This window comes from Lissotriton vulgaris, chromosome 7 (assembly GCF_964263255.1).
Source record: "Lissotriton vulgaris chromosome 7, aLisVul1.2, whole genome shotgun sequence".
NCBI lineage: Eukaryota > Metazoa > Chordata > Amphibia > Caudata > Salamandridae > Lissotriton > Lissotriton vulgaris.
Window position 1 is genome coordinate 698,062,710 of NC_141695.1, and position 19,925 is coordinate 698,082,634.

Below are 19,925 nucleotides of genomic sequence, written 5' to 3' on the forward strand. Positions count from 1 at the left end.
ATTGGATGTGGATGAAGGAAGAAGGATTTAAGAGCGACTGGGGTATATAAAATGAAGAAACCACTACGTGTAAGTGCTAAGGACCAACTTATTCGAGTAGGAATTCCAAAAAGTGGATGAACTGTCTTGAAGGAACCAGTCAACAGTGAATGTGGATGCCATCAAGAAAGTTAACACAAAATTCAAAACCCACTGAAAATCAACACATAGAGAGGGAATAAACAGGTATAGCAAACATTTGAGTAAAGACGCCACTAGTGGCGATCTAAACGGCGAAGGTTGAACTGGAAGACAGATAAAGGTGGACAGGACAGCTAGATAGCCTTTTAATGCAGCCACCACCAGACCCTGCTATTCAAGGGACAACTCAAAATTTAGAAGACAATGAACTTAAACTGGTGCTATTCAAAGTTCAAAAGTTCAGGTGTGTAGTCTCAGTGTTTAGAAACTAGGGGTGAAGCACTTGACTATTCTGTTGAGGGAAGATCTGCTCTGAGCAGGGGAATAAGCAGCGACCAAATCCTCATTGCCAACGGATCAGCGTACCAGATTCTCCATGCTTTGGTGATTAGGTATCCTGCAGGGAACCTTTTAGACAAAAGATTATGGAATAGGGCTAAGCACACCTTTTATTGTGTGAAACAAAATACTTTGAATCAAATAGTTGTTCTAAATACAACAGAATGCCAGGCCATACACTCTTTAGTGCCCCTGGGTGTGATTGGTCTTTGTGATGCTGCACTCTCCACGATTCCTCTCTTTTAATCTTTCTTGGGCGGTCCCGTATCTGCTGGTTATGCACCTTTCTGGGAAATCACTATATAAAATGAACTAAGCAAAGGTGCAGCCTTTTCTTATTCACTGACAAATGCACACTTTGTGTTCAATTTACCCCCTTGCAGTACTGGAATCGCATGTTCAAGTTCTCGATCATCCGTTGCAGACTCTGGTGGGTCTTGTGTGCAACTACTGCAGAGACCATAGTGAGCAGCAAGTATACCCAGCTGCAAGGGGAAGTTGGGTGTTGGCCGCAATTTGTATGCATGCCCACTTCAGGCTCAGTACTTCGAGTCTGAGGTACCAGCACATTTGCAGATTCGGCTGCAAAAGTCTCTGGTGGATGCGGCTTTCCTGAGTAGTTGGTCAGTCCCAGTGAGGACGGAGCCAGTGGAGGTCATGGCAGTTGCTGTCTCAATTAGAAATTGGAACTTCCTAGGACATTCGCTCAAGTCCTTTGGCCTGCCCCTACTACTGTGCAGAATGATAATGGCCAGCTATCATAAATCCACGGCGAGAGTCAAACACACTGGTCATACCATAGGAGTGATGAATTTAGAAAGGGAAACTAGATTGGGGTGTCCAGTCCTCTATCCAGGCCTACGGCAATCATTGTGGTTGTATTCCTTTTTGGTATTATGAAGACTATTAACTGCAGCTCCCGTTCTGGGCCTACAATGATCCTGCAGTTGCAACCTCTGTATGGGGCTATGATGATCACGCAGTTGGAGCCGCCTCGACTGACCCTGCAACAATCACACCATTGCAGCCCTAGCAGGGCTTACAGTGATCACAGCAGTCGCAGTTCTCACCAGACACCAGGATGAGAGACCAGAGCCCACTTGTTATACAAGTCCTAACAACCTCGCTATCTTGTTCTCATGTCTCTGTAAATGTCTCACAGTCACTGGGGCCATGGTGGGCTGTTTTTTAAGGACAGTCTCTTCCCCTGCACATAAAAGTAGACTCCTTCCCTATCTCAGCAAGAAGGTTTCTACATGGTTCAGGGCAGATCCACAGCTCCTCCAATAGGCTTTAGATGTTGTCCCCTCACCTCGGGGAGACTAGTGGTCGGGCAGACAAGTCCTTGTTGCAGAGAAATCCTTTGAGCACTCTGCGGAGCACTTCCTTTTCTGGTCCTTAAGTACCTGGAACTGGAACAAAAGTGTGGTGGTTTGGGTACCACTTGTATACACAATTTCTAGACAAGGCTGTGGATCCACTCTCTTAAACTGTATAGCAAGTGTGGGGTGATTCTTCTTTCAAGTGTCCTGCTGGCTGCTCCCCAGACACAGGTTTTGGGTAGAGTGATGTTTCTCACAGCCCTTATAACTGAGGCACAAAAAGACACAAGGCGTATGCACCTGGCTGTCATAAGCCCACCTGAAGGAGTAATCAGAGGCAGGCGTCATCAAGAAACTTGCTCACCATAGCAGTCCCACCCCTCATTCCTAATATGAATATTATGCCTTATTTCCTTTTAGGTATCCTCCTTCTTGGATTTTATATGTTGGTTATTTATATAAAAATTTTGAAATGCATTTATTTATGACACTATTCATTGCAACCTGGTATTCAGGTCTGCTTGTATTTATTCACGTTATTTCGTATGACTGTTTAAGCAATGAATACAGTTTCATGGAAGCTATTAACTTTCATTCTCGTTTATTGTTACGGCATTGTTCTATATTAATTATATATGAAATTACTTTTAGGCTCCCAGGAGGTGTTCAGCCTTCACTTGGTGAGCCTTATTGGTCTACTGAACATTGCCTCTTTGTTCAGACGAGGTATGCAACGTATGAAATATCGCTTAAACTTTTTCTTTAGTGAAAAAATGTGTCCACTAGCTTCCGGGTGGATTCTTGGTGCATGAAAGCACAGGAAGAATTGCAGACTACTGTGCCATACTCTGGCCCAAGGCATCACATGCTGTTGTCACGTGGCTCTGAAAGAGACATTTAGTTTTCTTGCAACATTTGCAACTAATCTTGAAGTTTGACTGTTCTGGAGGATACATGTGATCTAATTGCTGTCTAAATACTGAGGGATTTTGTTGGTGAGACACTGAGAGAATTAAGGACCCACCTAAATGCTCACTTTGCCACTGGATTCAAGCAAGCCGGGCTGAAGACGGCTGGAATGCCTGAAACCGGTCCTCAGAAGCTTGTTTCCGGTCCAGGGAAGACATGGCTTGGCAGTTCGGGATGGACTGTTCGCATGAGGCATAGGGTCAGACTGATTTGCATATAGCCATGTCTGAACTGGGGTGGCAGAGTGGGCTAAAGAACAATGATGGATTAAACCCAGATCTTTTGACTGGGTGTGAGTGTTTGATTGATTCAGATGCTCCGTCCATCACCACCCCCTTTTGTACCACCTAAATGAGGAGCAGAACAAAAGGAACTGATGTCGGAAGGCTGGTTGGCGCTTAATGTACTCAGACATAGGCATGGACAGAGACTGTATGTCTGAAGCCACATTGCTCCACCAGCAGCCCGGAGTGACATTTATGGGGAAAGGTTTGACGCATGGAAGAATAATTCCTGAGGTGAGGAATATGCAGAAAGATGTATCCATCAGAAACATATATTACATCATATAGTGTAAGTAAGAAATGTAATGGTGGTACCGAAAATAGAGGACACAGAAGGTGGCACTGGTCACTAAGAATAGGCCTCGACATCAAAATAAGTGTCTCACCATCAGCGAACCAGATAACTAAAAAAGCATTAACAATGCAATAGGTCTCGCCTTTTATTAAGTCAAAGCCATTTGCTTTGCTATACAATACCATTAGCAAAGCTAATAGCTTTAACTTAATAAAAGTCGAGACATATTGCATTTTCAATGCTTGTTTTACTATCAAAAAGTTTGGCAGGCAGCTAGGAGGGAGGATGAGCGGGCAACAACATGTATAAACATTCCTTTGAAAAGCAAAATAGCAAGTGACGAAACAAATAATTTTGACGTGATCAAGTGACAAGCTTTTTGTAGACACGTCATTCAAACACAAATAAAATGCGAACAGATATCTAAAATAGCGCCGCGTTGAGACTGCCCTGTATCTTTACAGACAGATATTATGTTTGGTTGCAAGTGATGTGTGCGACTGGTGCCTTGGGATGACTTGCTGTCTGTTGACAGCCCGCACGTCAGTCCTTTGATGGCAAGCAGGGGGAGTAGAGAGCTAAGTCAAAACAAACCTATCACAATAATAATAAAACAGACATTTATAGAACGCGACAGCTACCTCAAACAGAGGTGTCCCGGCGCTATAGCGCTAGGATGCATGCGTCAAGCCAAGGTCAACGTCAACCTTGATTCAGGTCTCCATTCCACACAGACACTAAGTCTCCCTCCTGGGCATTTTTTTTTCACCTTTGACTACCTCTCGCTCGCTTATCAATTTTACACATAGGAGCCTTCTTTGCATCCTCTAGGCCATCGTACCAGGCGCCTAGAGAGGGAAGAGAAACACTACGTCTAACAGAACACTCACATTGAAGCTGAAGCGTTGCGAAACTTAAATACTTAGGGCCTTTAGTCAAGCCAACTAATAAAACTTCAACACACAATTCTGCTGCATGCTAAAACACAAACAATTACATTATAAAAGTGAATGCAGTTCTCATGTATCATAGTCTATTACACAGTAAAGAATATTTTTTTCTTACAAATACATCATCACTTGTTCGTACCAAAGCAAAACGTTAACACATATATATATATATATATATATATATATATATATATATATATATCTACTAGCGCTTTGTTGACGGCTAAATTACTAAAAGCATTTTCAGTTGTGGATAAGGCATGTCTGCGGAAGCTCTCCGTGCTAGGGAGGAGGAAGCTGATGAGCTGTTTGGACAAATCTCTGCTCCGGATAATTCAGCTAAAAAAACATCGGCAAGTACAGAGGTACGGGAAGACTCTAACATTAAAACATTATACATTATACAAAGACCTTGAAAAACAAAAACGTTTAGAGATTACGAAGTGGTGGGAGCACTACTCTCTAACCAAATACGTCGAGGTCAATTGAGTGCCGAGAGGCTTGCGAATTATGCTCGCTCCCAGCTTTGAGAATCCGAACCCCCAAATGTTGAAGGAATGGGGTAAAAACAATTTAGATGCGTCAATGAACTTGGTCCGAATACTCATCAAGTACGCAGACATTTACAGGACAGATTTTAAAAATAATTGACAAAATTCAGGAAGAAATCGACAAATCAAACGAAACGGATGTAATTAAAAAACTACAGGAATCTATGATGGAAAGGCTTAAAAAACATGAGGAAAAGATTAAAACCAGAAAAGTGAGCACATTCGCGCACGACCAAGCTGACTATGCAAATGGTCAGATTTTTACATTTGCGAGAAAATACAATGACATTAAACGCCAACAATATAGTGATAAAGGAAATAAACAAAAGCCTCCTCAAGCGGCAGCATGTCAAATTGGCAATAAGGATGATGAAACTTAAAGTCTGAGCTCAGTGTCGCGTACTAGTGAATCAAGCTACGAGTCTAAGTCATGAAAAACCTGTGACCATTTTAAATCTCGAGGAAGAGCTTGATTTTTTAGTTGCGGAAAGACTGTCCACTCTGAGACCATGGCAAAGAAATGCGGCAACAAACGTCGCAACAAAAAAAGACAAGAAAGAAGGAGAAAACAATGGCAAAAATATAAAGAAAAAGAAGACAAATCAACATTGGCAGAAGAGGAAGTAGAAAATGAAAAATCTATTATCAATCTCTCCGATGTCATTCTTTCTAAAGCCGAACAACAACTCCTTTCTCTCGGTTTGAACTTTTGCCCTGATCAACCATTCAAATATGCCTCCACACGCGTGGATGTATATTGCTTTATCCGGAAGCTTAAACTCAAAAAATTCTTCACCCTACAAAAAATCAAAGCCAATAATGACAAAAGCTCCGCTTCTAATCTCAGCATGGATAATGAACAGCCACAATTATCAGCAGCTGATGTCCCCGCTCTCTTGGAGATGCACGATCTTAATCGGGCAACCAACTCGCAACCTATGGGGCTTGAATGTGACATCAGTACCCAAAGAAGATTGAATAAAATCAATATGACACAAAAAGGAGCGGGCGCGACTCCCTTTAAAGGTAAATCCAACTTTGTTCCACTCATGGTTAAAGACACTTTGGATACTTTTCATGATTGTATCACGACAGAAATCAAACAGCTATACAGAAAGACCAATAACATCAAGAGGCATACATTCAATCAAAAGCGGGCCAATTACAATGCTCTGATGAAGAAGTTAAGCAACAACCCTGAGATTGTAGTAAAAATGGCAGACAAGGGCGGAAACATTGTCATTTGGCCCAAAAAAGACTATACTACTGAAGCTCATAGACAACTGAGTGATAAGGCCTGTTACATAAAATCCAGTAACAAAGAATATCTAAAGGCCAATGACAATTTAAACAAGATCTTGTTAAGATGGAGTAGAGAGGGCCTCATTTTGGGAGATGAATACAAATATATGTACAATAAAATCCCGGTACTGCCAGTCTTTTACTTAATACCAAAGGTCCATAAAGGAATTTTGCCTATACCTGGGAGACCTATCATCTCAGCGATTAACAGCATGGGAGAAAAAGTTGGGCAGTATATTGACTTTTTTCTTCAAGATCTGGTAAGCAATCTACCCAGCTTCGTCCGCGACACAAGTGACTTTTTGAAAAAAATAAAAGACCTCGAATGGCAGGACGATATGTTGCTTATAACTTTGGACGTTGAGTTCCTTTACACTAGTATAGCACACAATCATGGTCTATTAGCAGCTGGACACTTTCTAAGTCATAGACCTTTGGAATTTTACGAACACAATAAGGTCATACTTAGTCTAATAGAATGGTGTTTGAACAATAACTATTTTTTATTCGGAAAAGAAGTGAGGAGACAACTGAGAGGTGTTGCCATGGGAGCCTGCTTCTCCCCCAGCTACACGTGTTTACACGTGGGCTGGTGGGAGGAGCAGGTTCTGAACATGACACATCAGGTATGGGTACAAGAAAAGATCATCAAATATCTCAGATATATAGATGATATCTTTATAGTATGGCAGGGTGATGCATGCCTCTAGGCTCCATCCTAAACACACCATTTATAGCTTCCCTTTTGGTGAAATCATATGGCTCAAAAAAATCTGCAGCTCTTCTGGTGACTTTGATAGATGTGCAAAGGAATTACAAGACAGGTTAAAAAAGCGAGATTATTCTGACGCTATGTTTGAACAGGCTTTGGCTAAAACCAATTTAAGAACAAGAACCAGTCTCTTCCAATCTGAATCCATTACTAGCGAAGTCACTATATCTACAACTGAAATTATTGATTCGCAAAATGATTGCCCTAGATTTATAATGACCTTTAGTGATCAAGAAGCCAAAATTAGACAGATCATTAATAAGAACTGGTCCATTGTATTAACAGACAATATATTGGGGCACATGTAACCTAATAAACCTTTGGTAACTTTTCGTAGGGCACGCACCATGGGAGCCAGCTTGGATGTCAGCAGTCCGGAACTGAAGCATAAGGCTATCTGGTTACAACCTGCTGCCGGATTCCGTAAATGCTCCAGTTGTCGGGCCTGCAAGTTTAGCATAAATCAAACCCATTATCGTACCCCCTTTAATAGCTCTGAAATCCCCATTACAGGCATTTACAATTGCAAAACGAGTTTGCTGTTTACGTCCTGACGTGCACCTGTGGCCTTCGGTATATAGGCAGGACTAAACAACAGGTGCATGTCAGGATTTTGCAGCATCTCCGTGCCATTTTGCATAGTGATCCCGCCTATCCGGTGGCCCGTCACTTTCTTAGTAAACACAATAAAGATGTCAATTGTCTGACTTACTATGTAGTAGCAGCGATACCTAAACTATTAAGGGGAGGTAACAGAGAGTTGAAACTAAGACAACTGGAATCCAATGTGATCCTTGAGTTTGACAGTAAGTGGCCAAATGGTCTGAATAACACCTAGGATTTACATCATTTTCTGTGACATCCATATTTTCTGGATTTCATTCAATGGTCCTCACGCTCTCCTAAAATATATCTTACCCCACGGTAGTCAGGTTCCCTGTTGCCTGTGGGGATACCAGAATGTCTGTATCTAACTTAACAACGTCTATCTTTGCAAGTCTGTTTCTTGTTGGCTAGTCAGGTTCCCTGTTAGTCATCAGTATACTTTCTACAGCTTCACAGCTACCCTCAGTGTATATAGATGTGTATATATAAATATGTATTTTTCTGATTTTAATCAGATTTTGCTATATATGGTTTTATACACTAGGTGTTTTATTCACTTTTTTATCATGATAAATTATTTGACCAAATTTGTAATGTTTTAATGTTAGGCCTTCTACTAACAAAATGTGGCTTTGTTCCCAATTGTTAATATGGCATATTTTGCATTGCAATTACAGGTTGATTTTATCATGCAGTATAGCACTTTATTCCACTTCATTTGCACATGTAAGAATATTTTCCGCACTTTAGGCATTGACTAAGTGTCACTAAAGCAGCACAATAAGGTATCCTGTTTGCCCTACCACCTCTTGATACTGTTGACATACACTATGTGGTAAATCAAATTTTGCATTGAGAGATCTATAGAATGTCGTGGTATTACTATCAGAAATTAGGATTTATCCTGTTATAATAATCTATTCTGGTTCTATAATTATGTTTCTGATTTTACTCTTAAATAATATATATATTTATATATAGATAACTTAAATACTATGTTTATTTATGGCTCATTTTGCACGCTAGATACTGAATGCATAGTATGTTTTCCATTTCCATGGTCACATGACCGTGTTGGAGGTGGGCCACAGGAGCGTCACTAGCATTACAAAAAGCAAAAAGTTACATTTGGTCTTTTGCATGTGAACAAGGGCTGTTCCAGCCCGAAACGCGTCTTGCCCTTCTACCCTTCCAAGAATGCAATAAAGAAACCTGTAATCCAATCTGGTGGTCCGTCTTATATATATATCAGCAACAATCCTTCAGCAACCGAACATCGGAATTAAAGGAATGGACCACAGGAATCAGGCAGGAAGGTCTTTTTATTTAACGCCCTGCTACGCTGCGACGCGTTTCAAGCACAGCCGTGCTCTTGCTCACATCTCTTAAGAGAGTCAGAAAGATTCCTAGTGAGGAACTTCTGATTGACAAATCTAAGAAGGGGAATACGGAGAATGATGGGAAATTTCGCATTATCACCCCGTATTCTTCAGAAGCCAATCACTTAAAAAGAATGCTAAAACATAATTGGCATATTCTCCAAACTGATAACGCAATTAAAGATGACCTACCCCAGTATCCACAAGTTACGTTTAGCAAAGCCAGGTCCTTAAAGGACATGCTGGTGAAAAGTCACCTTGAGAAACCCTTGCCTAGAATAAACACCTTAAAAGAAATGAAAGGATTCCATCCCTGCAGCAGGTGTAAAGCCTGTGCAGCTAGCAAACGGGTTTTTAACCATAGGATTAGCACAGTGCTATCCACGCCGAGATAGAAAATGACAAATCTTTTGCAATCCTATGCTTAAAAACTTTGCTAGAAAAACAGACATTTGAGGTGAGCAGATCTAGAGTGTCGCTGGTGTTGAGTGTGTCCTAACAGGGGCTGCTTTCCACCTAAACTTGAGAACTACCCAGAGTTCTCTCCTTCTTTTTTGCATAATTTATGCGTCACTCTATGCCTGAAAGGGTTTTGTTTTGACTTAATACTGGGTGCTCCCTTGTGTCTGGACAAAGCTATACCTCTCTGAAGAGCTCTAATTAGAGCGAAACACTGTGTCAGGGGTTGATTTCACTCATTTCAGGTTAGCTTGAGTTGGTATTTCACTAATTCAAAGCTGTAATATTGTGCCTGGAGTGATAAATGGCTTTTCTAATTTTACAGCTCGGCAAGGACAGCACTGTACTAGTCCTATGCTTAAAGACTTTGCTGTATAAATTGCAAAAGACTTTGTCATTTTCTATCTCGGCGTGGATAGCACTGTGCTAATCCTATGCTTAAAAACTTTGATAGAAAAACAGACATTTGAGGTGAGCAGATCTAGAGTGTCGCTGGTGTTGAGATTGCTCTAACAGGGGCTGCTTTCAACCTAAACTTGAGAACTACCCAGAGTTCTCTCCTTCTTTTTTGCATAAGTATGCGTCACTCTATGCCTGAAAGGGTTTTGTTTTGATATATATATATATATATATATATATATATATATATATATATATATATGTATAAATGCCGTGATTACAAACAGGTGCACTTCATTTGTCACTTTAAGTGCACTTTCTCTTACAGATTACATTATTTCATGCATACATAAGGCTTTAGTATACATATGTGGCCAAATTGATAACAATTAAGGTAAAGCCAATTTTATGCTGCTCCGTTCACTAGAATTTGAAACAACTTTGCTGCGGAGAGAGAGCTCTTTATCTAACACTTTATTTTATATTTTCTTGCCTATTCAAAGTCCGGAATTGCCAAAGCCGATCGTTTTGGGGAGTAGATGTCGAAATGCTCAATAACGAATACAGAACACCTTCACCGACCTTGTTATCCACCCTTAGCCGAGATCGGTGGTACAGGGGCAGAAAGATAGTGTCAATGGGCAGAGACGAGGCAGTGAAAAAGGCGGAGACCGGTGGCAAGGGCTGAAGAGCCCGGTGCTATGAGAAACAGCAGGTCCTATACACCGCTAGGAATGTTGAGAGCGGGCAAGGAATAACATAACATAATGTCATGTGACAACAGTAGGGACAGGCCTATGCCAGATTTTTCCACTTGTCGAGAGATGTGTGGACCCTTTGAAATATTCTATTTTCAAGATGGAGACTTCTGTTTCGAGTAATTTTAAGTCGGATTCTGTCCACCCGGAGAAAGGGGTTCTGCTGGGACCTGTAAGGATGGGTGTTAGGGGGTCTGAACACACAGAGGGGCTGATTCGTACTGACACTTGTGGTGGCGCTGATCTCATGAACGGCGACAGCGGGTTTTGGGCGGAGAGTTAACTTCACCTACTTATTTTGCACAGGCTTTTCCTCTTCTTCATCGCATATATTCCTCCAGAGGGCAACGTGGTGGACTCCGCGGAGGAAATGTTAAGTCCGAGATAGCGAGCCTTCAGCCAGCCTTCCCGCCCCAGCCTAATATCCACTGAAGCGACGAGGAGGTTTGGGCACCCACGGACCCTGGGCCACTCCGTGCCAGGGGCTGAGGGTGGCGATTAGCGAACGTGCATTCCACCAGAAATATTTGAAATAAATCCAGTTTAAAGAAAATGGAGGGTCGGTGGCGGTCAGAACAGAAATCCTATAAACAATATAACCCGAAACCCATGGGCTGGTCAAATCCCGAGGGAAGATACGCAGCAGCGCATGTCACCCGAAATATACCCACGCCGAGAATAAAGTTTCCAAAAGCAAGACAAGCTGGTTCATAACATGTTTGCATACCCTTGAATCTTATTAGTTATGGGCTTAACTCACAGAGGAGGAAGCAGAGGAGGGCGGTAAGGAATCTGCAGGAGGATTATATAACCTCCAGAAATATTAATAAAGACGGTTAGTAATATTTTCTTCTGATAGATATCTCTTCCAGCAGATCCCGCACATTATGAATGAGTCACAAAGTAATGCTCCCATGGGAGGTGGAAGTGTTGAGATGCTGGTTAACCAAGAAAATCATTCAACACAGGTCAGGTAGAGTACCGCTGCGACGGGAGGAAGGCAGACGAGCCCGTCCAAGTGGGCCGTCTCAAAAAGAGAAAAGTCTATGTCATAAAAAGCTCTTTTCTAATGGCTGGCCACCGTTTAGCATAAACGGTGACCCCAGCCAATGGAAAAGAGGGGCGGGGCTCTCCTATATCTGTTAGGATTACGCACACGCTCCCTTCTCCGTTCTTTGCCTTAATTGTTGAAACAGTTGGATACACAACTTATTCGCTTTATCACAGTTTGCCTTTTATGGTGCAGGAGGCACCGATCACCTCTAGGAGTGAATATCACCCGGAGCTGGCCTATAATGTGCGTTCCCCATTAACGGGGTCAATCTGTATTCTTGTTCCACCACCTTAATTTCCATCTCTAATTTTTGTATCTGTAGGGCTTCAATTCTACAGAGTCCAGCCATTAACAACAAATATTCCTTCTTCAGCTAACGTCAACATACAGGAACTCCCTCCGGTATGCAACCACAATAATGTGGGAATGGAAATCCACTATTTGTTCACGATCATTGTGATATCTTGGTGCGAGGGTTTCTGCCAGTATGTTGCACTTCGTTGCAAGAATCAGTTTAGTCTTGAGAAGCACTAACACCAAATATGTTGCAAACGTATTTCTCTTTCAGCACTACAGACATCACATTCATGGTACTTCTAAAAGTGTCACAGGTGGCGGGGATGTTACCTCTGTTTTGCCACTCAATATACATGCAGAACAATCCCAAAGTGTTCAAGTGACTTACCCAGCCCTGGCCACCATAAGTCTTCACACTCCCTATTTTTCTTCATCATCTGCTAGTTCCGACAATCTTGTTTGCAACCCGTGCAGAGACCCTAATAACCCCTGGTGATGAATCAGTTGAACGTCACAAGCAGGTTCTTCCGACAAACATCCACATCTCTTCAGTGATTTTTTTCTTCATTGGCCACCTGTTCATTGTGTGCTTTCTCACCTTGACCATCCTTTTATCTTCCTCCATTCACCTAGTCCACTCCTCCTCGCACAGAGTTCAACCCAACAGCAGCCTTGTATAGGGTACAATGTTAGTGTAGGAGGTTGACTTGGTCCATAGGCACAGTAGATTGTTTCCTGCACTGTCTAAATATTTGTCTATTATATATTTCATTTATCTTCAGTGCTTCAGCGTTAAACCATTCATCTTGGCTTTAGATTTGTTTCGGTGAAGTTTTAGATTTTGACTCAATTAATGAGAAGTTGACACTTTAAATGAGCAGGTACATTCGAAGGTAAAATAGAGCCAATGATCCCTGCAGGACAGTCCTTGCACAAATCAAGGTATTCATTCTCTTCAACAATATAAACCATGATTATGCAGGGTAACAGTTCCAAGGGAAAACGTATTACCATGACTTCTCTAACGTTGCCATGCAACAACCACAGGGAAACCTAGGAGTTAACAACTTAACTATCAATAGAAAATAAAGAACTCTGTCTGGGAAGGCTGGGACCCTTCACTTGTGGAGGCAGGTTTTCAAGTTGCCTGAGAACAGAGGAGGACTGACGCACCATTGGGTACTGAGATGCTTTTGCACAGTGAAAAGTAAGAATCGTGTATTGGGATGGAAGAATATTTGGGTTCAGATGGACTGCTCACTGGTAAGCGGTACACGTGGAAGCCACTGGTCAGAAAAGAGACACAGACCAGATTCACTGTGACGCAGAGGAGGCTAGTCTTAAGGTTGTGAATCATTAATAACATGGTGGAGTACACTAACTTCAAAATAAAAAAGTGTTGGGAAATACAATAAAATATGCAATTGAGGCTTTACACAGTATGGCCGGCGATATTAGCTAGCGCTCGCTCCACGTCCTTCTCTGTACCGGGAGGAGAGCACGCAACAAGAGACGGGAACCAGCTGCAGCCCGACAGTACCATCAGCGGCGGCACAAGAAACACATGCCCATCATCATCATACAAGAAACAAAGGGGGAAGCTTGGTGAAGCCAGAGTCGCAGCGGGCTTCGGCCTTATTGGTTTCTGTTGCTTTAGTTGATTCTGCGGTTGTTGGTGGCTGTCGGCGGCGCAGGAGGATGGAAGAGAACGGCGCACACTTCTTCGAGGGCACCGAGAAGCTGCTGGAGCTCTGTTTTTTTTTTTATTAAAAGACCTTTATTCTTATGAATCATAGCTTGCGTTACACAACACATATGGTCACATATTTTGTAGTAACAGTGTAACTGAATTGCTGAGCTTCGTAATTTTGAACACAGCCATTTAGCCGGCATCCCGGGGGCCCGGCGGCGTACAAGGCAGCAATCCGTCGTATCTAACAGTGTGTGGTCACAACCCTTCAGCAGTGTATAGTGGGCCATAGTCACTAGCAAGCATCTGAAATTCGCTCGCATCTAAGGTCTTAGGAAAACAAAGAAAGTCCAGAAATGAATTATCTAACCCAACGATCCCCCACCCCCCCTCCCGAGTGCCTGCAAAAATGTCCCCGAGTACTAACTCCAATTATGTGTGACAGTGTGCTAATATTATTCTACCTACATTCATCATCCCGGAGAACCCTTCTCCCCACTCCAATCCACCTGGACGGAACCGTGCTCGTACTGTCTCCGATCCCCTCCACACCTCCCCTGAAGCCCCCCTCTAAGGAGCCCTATGTCAACCGCGGCAACTAGTCATCCGTGGAGTCCGGGAGGTCCAGCGCCTCCGCATCATCCGAGCCCTCCTCGACCCCCCGCTGCATGTATTCCTGATAAAGAGCCCAAAAGTTCTTTGGCCTGCTTCTAGGGGGTAGTAGTTCACTATAGAGTTCTGACTGAGTGCAGCAGTAGAGTAGGTCACCTGCCCACCTTTTCTTGGTGGGGAGAGGCCCCCTCATCCAGTACTGTGCCACCACTCTCCTAGCTATCAGCAGGGCCATATCAACTAGACGGCGCTGGGAGGGAGGGAGTGGCTTAGAATAACCCAACAGAGCCAGCTCTGGGTTGCTAGGTAGCTCCGAGCTCAGGATCTCACTGATCTCTGAGAAGACCTTTGCCCAGAATTTCTGAATGCCCGGGCAGTACCATGCCATATGGATAAAGTCTGCAACCGGCGTGTGGCAACGTTCACACTCCGCCGACTGCCGTAGGCCGTACCGGTGGAGTCTCTCCGGGGTGTAGTATACCCGCTGAAGAAACTTAAAGTGCACTAGCCTGTGCCTACCGTTGAGGGAGAGTCTACGCGTGCTGGAGCAGCAATACCTCCACATGTCGTCGTCAATTGGCGACTGCAGATCACCTTGCCACGCTTCTCTGGCCTTGGAGTACTGGATCTGCTGGTGTGTAATACCCAGCTTATAGAGGTTAGAGATTAGTTTACTAGGGGACTTGTTTTTAAGGACGTAAGTGAGCTCAGGGACCTCCGTGGGTTCCTCCATTGTCGGGCCCAGTACTTCCTTGAACGCAGACCGGAGTCTGTGGAACTGGAACCGCTGGAGCTCTGGTTTTGCCAGCGAGGGCCCAGTCAGGGATCCGGGAACCTCCGTACCATCCCGAGGTTTGAGTGGGACAAACTTTTGGAGAATGTGCATTGATCATAAGTGTGACAAAAACTGACAAGCAGGAAGCTTATGTACTCAGTGAGAGTAGCATGTTTGTCTCCAAGAGACGTTTCATTTTGAAGACATGTGGTACCACCCTCTTACTGCATGCACTGGTCCCTTTGTTAGAGCTCGCTAGGGAGTACTGTGGTTTCGATGGTATACAGAACTTCTTTTATTCCCGTAAGAATTTCATGAAGCCATCACATCAAGAGTACCCACACAGAAATTTCCAGGAGGAAATAGAATTCCTTAATGAAATGTTTCCAAATGGAGCTGCGTATTGCATGGGACGTATGAATTCTGATTGCTGGTACTTGTACACTCTGGACAACTGTGAGAGTCTGGTATTCAGTCAGCCAGATCAGACGCTGGAAATTCTGATGAGTGAGCTTGACCCTGAAATTATGGACCAGTTCTATATGAAAGACGGTGTTACCGCAAATGATGTCACTCGTGTGAGTGGAATTTGTGACCTGATACCAGGTTCTGTCATTGATGCCACAATGTTCAGTCCTTGCAGTTATTCAATGAATGGGATGAAATCTCTTGGAACTTACTGGACTATTCACATCACGCTAGAGCCAGAATTCTCTTACGTTAGTTTTGAAACTAACGTAGCTCTAAACTCCTATGACGATCTGATTAGTAATGTTGTAGATGTATTCAAGCCAAGAAAAATTGTGACCACCCTCTTTGTCAATAAGAGCTCCAAATGTCGTACAATGTTTACTTCAGCCCAGAAGATTGAAGGTTTTAAACGTGTTGACCGCCAGTTTGCTCAATTCAACAATTACAATTTTGTTTTTACCAGTTTTGTCAAAAATCCGCAGCAGAGTTGATTAACAAAAATGAAGAAAAAACGTAAAAAGAAAACGAGTGTATAAGTTAGTGGTTGCTTTTTAGTTAATGATGCACAGGGCCACGCTTGCCACATCTGTCACCTTGTAGCTTCAGAAAACCCTAAATGTAACCATAGTGTAATAACGAGTTTGGATTGTATCCATTATATCGAGGAGCTAGGTATCTTGCATGATTGTGCTCTTCTGTGTTTAGGGATTCTGTGCCACTCTTGCAGTGAAATTGAAGTGCATGTAGAGAAATTAAAAATATTCTGGATGCGATTTAACATATGTAAAAACAGTTCAACTACAATAATTCGCTGTGTAGTTTTTCTCCAAATGTCGTCCAAAGTTCCTCACAGACAAGGATTTCGGCCTCATTAGTTGACTTATAGTAACCGAGACTGTTTATGAAAGCTTCTGAAATTGTCTATTGTGTAGAAATGCAATTTTCTGGACCATAATCTTAATTGTTCTGTGATTTCTTCTCAAAACTGAATTTCAGTTTCCAATAGAATTGACTGTTTAATCACTGGTTTGCACTTAAGGTTAGATGTTCAGTTTTGTATAACAGTTTTAGGTAAATCATTTGCTTCAGCGGGCGGTTTATTTTGTTAATTTTTGTTGAGATCGTGCTGTGGCATTTTTTCACATACTCCTTTCAACCTTTTTTAGGTTTACATGTTTTGTGCAGGAGAAAATAAGCTAAGGCAGGTGTTGAACATAATGTAATAGCCTGGTGATGAATAGAAAAGCAATGCACAGTTCTAGATATACTGGAATCCACCTAGATCATTATCCTTGTAATTTCTACATTAGCTACCATTTGTGAGTGGTAAACAATGTGCCGTAAACCTGTCCAACTGTCACTTCATTTTATTCCAAGCAGAATCAGTCTTTGTGTCTTTTGACTAAAACAGTCCTGTGACATTGTTGTGCATGTGACTGCTATGCTGTATTTAACAATGTTGTAACCTCATCTGCTGGAATTATTTTACCGTGATTGGGTGGCATAAAGAATGACTGCAATTAAAAAAAAAATGCAATTGAAAGCTCTGGTGAGTATAAAACATCCAACTGTTAATTATTCTTTCTTACTATTTTATAAGAAATTGATTTTGTGAGCAAGCAGTATAGAAACTGTAATAGTAAACTGATTGATAAACGTGCAAAAATACTGGAAAGGGCACAGGTGTATATAGGAAAGTAGCATTATGGCATCGGAAAAGCACAAAGGTAACTATGAAACATCAGGCACATGTGGGAGTGCATGCATTGCCGTCCTTCATGTGAATGCCCGAAAAAACTAAGATTCTGTGCATCAAGCAGTGCACACTCATCCACCTGAAATGCTCTGAAAGAACACGAGTGATTTACACAAATCACTGTTCCTTGAGGCTCACTATCAGCAATATACATTATAGAGGAGTTAGGAAATTGGTTCAAACGGACACACGTTACAATGACCACAAACACAGGAAAGCCAAGCAAACTCGTTCCATCATTCACAAGGGTATTCATTCCAAAAAAAACACAATTTACACCAGCTTAGACTGATGTGCAACATGACCGCATTCCTCGCAAAGGCTGCCTTTGAACGAGCTCACATCCTCAGTTCAGGCTACTGCATTACAAACTGTAGAGAGCAGAGCTGCTTCTGTTGTACGTTTACCACCCCAAGGTCCTGTGATCGGTTCCTAAACCGGAACACTCCTTGACGCCACTTTAGGTGGCCCGTTTCGCGCCACATAAAAACTAAATAATTGAAATAAGTGAACAGCTGAAGTATTGACCTTTCCCCCCTGGATGCACTACGGCGATGGGAAGCACGGGAGTCCCCACCAGGCGCCTAGATGACCGCGTGACGTAGTGGATGCTAGAGTTACAACCCAGGTTTAGTCTTTCTAAATATAGCGTTTCCATTCACTGACCTTGTGTACAAACTGTTCTACTCGCGTCTGCAGTCCCCAGACCTCGAATTTCACAGTCACCAGCTTGTAGGAGCACATGATTGGCTGGTGATAGTCCCGCCAGCCTTCCCTCAGCAATCCCCGGCCCGTCTTATCCGACTTGAAATTTTTGGGATCCTGTAAAAAATGAGAAGGGGCGTGTGAGAAACGGGATACATGACAGACATTAATCACTCTTCAGAAATCAAATGCAATTCTACCCAGAGGTCTTCTGACCATTTGCCTCAGTGTGCACGGACATTCCTCGCGACCTGCTGATCAGTGCTTTGTAAAAAAACACATAAGTGCCAGGGCCCTCGTCAGGAGGTAGCTTGCCCCTGCCAGGGATGCCATTGCTAGCACAACTATGCCACATTTCCTTCAAAGAAAGAAATAAAGGGGTTGTACTGGGGAATGATATCCTCTAGAGTGTTCAGGACCTCCTCTCCTCTCTCATTAACTGGGGCTTTTATGGAGTCCAAGGATGTGACTCTATTTGAGCCTTTCTGGGACGACATAACAAAGCCACTGGACAGAAAACTCTACTTCCAACTGAGATTAGGCAGTATCCCTGTCAGAGTATTTACATCTAGGTGGTCCAGCGGCGGAAATGCCTCATGTCCATGTTGCCCAGATCCAAAAGAAACAATTAGTCATCTGCTCTTTGGATGCCCCACATACTCTGCCCAGCGTAGAGTGTGGTTGCGTCCTATGGCCAAATTGCTGGGCACACGGAGTGGAATGGTGGCCGTTCGAATCATTTGCACAGGTCCAATTCCCTTTATATATATTGCTGTGGCAACATTTTTAGATGGGCGTGGGTCATCAGAAACAAAAGTGTAAATGTATGAGCTACAAAACGATTAACTCCCCATTACTTTGTGTATTTAAACATGATGAAATTTTTTCTTATTGTGATTTTATCTTTTTGTATTTATCTAATTTTATTGTGAATGACCAAATTTTAATTGTTATGCTTTTATGACAATCGTCGAATAAAGCTTGTTTGACTTGACTTGACTTGCTAGCACAACTAATCACACACTTAAAAGTGTGAAAAATGTCAGGCCCCAAAAGCTATAAAAAATGTCCTGGGAGGTTTGTATTAGTCCTTTTTATTGTGTATTTAATTAATAAACAGTTGTGCTCATCTCTAAATTCGACTGGTAGAGCCATCACGTGGCAGACTGTCAGAAGTGCCAATGTTGACAGTTAAGTGCAGGTGCCGAGCATTTGAAAACACCGTCTCAAATTAAGCACTGCTGCTGATACATTTAGTCACCACAGTAAGAGGCGCTTTCAAATGTTGTAATGGAGTTGAACGGCTGAATTGCTTATGGCTGTCCACGCGCGTGCCCAGACACACAGCCATGTTTTATACTCCGATGAGGGGCTCTGCCAGTGATTTCAATTACATGCTGAATTACTATAATACTTCCAAGTCAACTGGGAGCACAATGAAAGTAAAAAACAAGCTCCTCACGCTGATCCCTGCTCTGTTTGTGGTATTGTAGCGCTATACTACCAGATTGCTCTTTGCTAGCTCGCATTGCTCCTACAATTATTAGTGCCTGATTGCTGATGATATTTGTATCATCGTAGCGCTATATTGCGAAAGTGCGCATTCACTATCATTCAATTGTGCTGTGCTGCCTTTGCCTGATTAATTCATTTGTGCCTGATTGTGCCGGTGCCACTGCCAATTTCATCGCGTTTATTAAGGTTGTGCCCCAATCCTGTTTCGCTTTTGGCTTGCTGCCATTTTGTTGTTTGTTGTTGTGCCTCCCTGCCCGGCTCTCCACCCCGTTCCCGCCTCCCAGCTGCTCCTCCCTCCCACTGATAGTTTAGGCTTTACTCTCCCGTACTAGCGCTGTGACCGTCCTGAACTCTTCAGAAGCGGTCGCTCCTCACGCTGCTCCCTGCTCTGTTTGTGGTATCGTAGCGCTATACTGCCAGATTGCTCTTTGCTAGCTCGCATTGCTCCTACAATTATTAGTGCCTGATTGCTGATATTTTTATCG

The 19,925-nt window shown here is 42.8% G+C and overlaps 1 protein-coding gene and 1 pseudogene across 2 annotated transcripts in view; one reads left to right on the forward strand and one right to left on the reverse strand.

Annotated features, from left to right (window-relative positions):
* PITPNC1 (phosphatidylinositol transfer protein cytoplasmic 1) overlaps nucleotides 1-19,925 on the reverse strand; it is a 1,164,518-nt gene that overhangs the window by 68,939 nt on the left and 1,075,654 nt on the right. Inside the window, exon 7 of the mRNA XM_086930932.1 lies at nucleotides 17,887-18,042. Coding sequence (XP_086787058.1) covers nucleotides 17,887-18,042 — 156 coding nt within the window. The remainder of the gene's footprint in view (nucleotides 1-17,886; nucleotides 18,043-19,925) is intronic.
* On the forward strand, nucleotides 15,011-16,979 carry LOC147702284 (S-adenosylmethionine decarboxylase proenzyme pseudogene; annotated as a pseudogene). The gene has a single exon (XR_015297514.1). The product of XR_015297514.1 is annotated as an S-adenosylmethionine decarboxylase proenzyme pseudogene (transcript).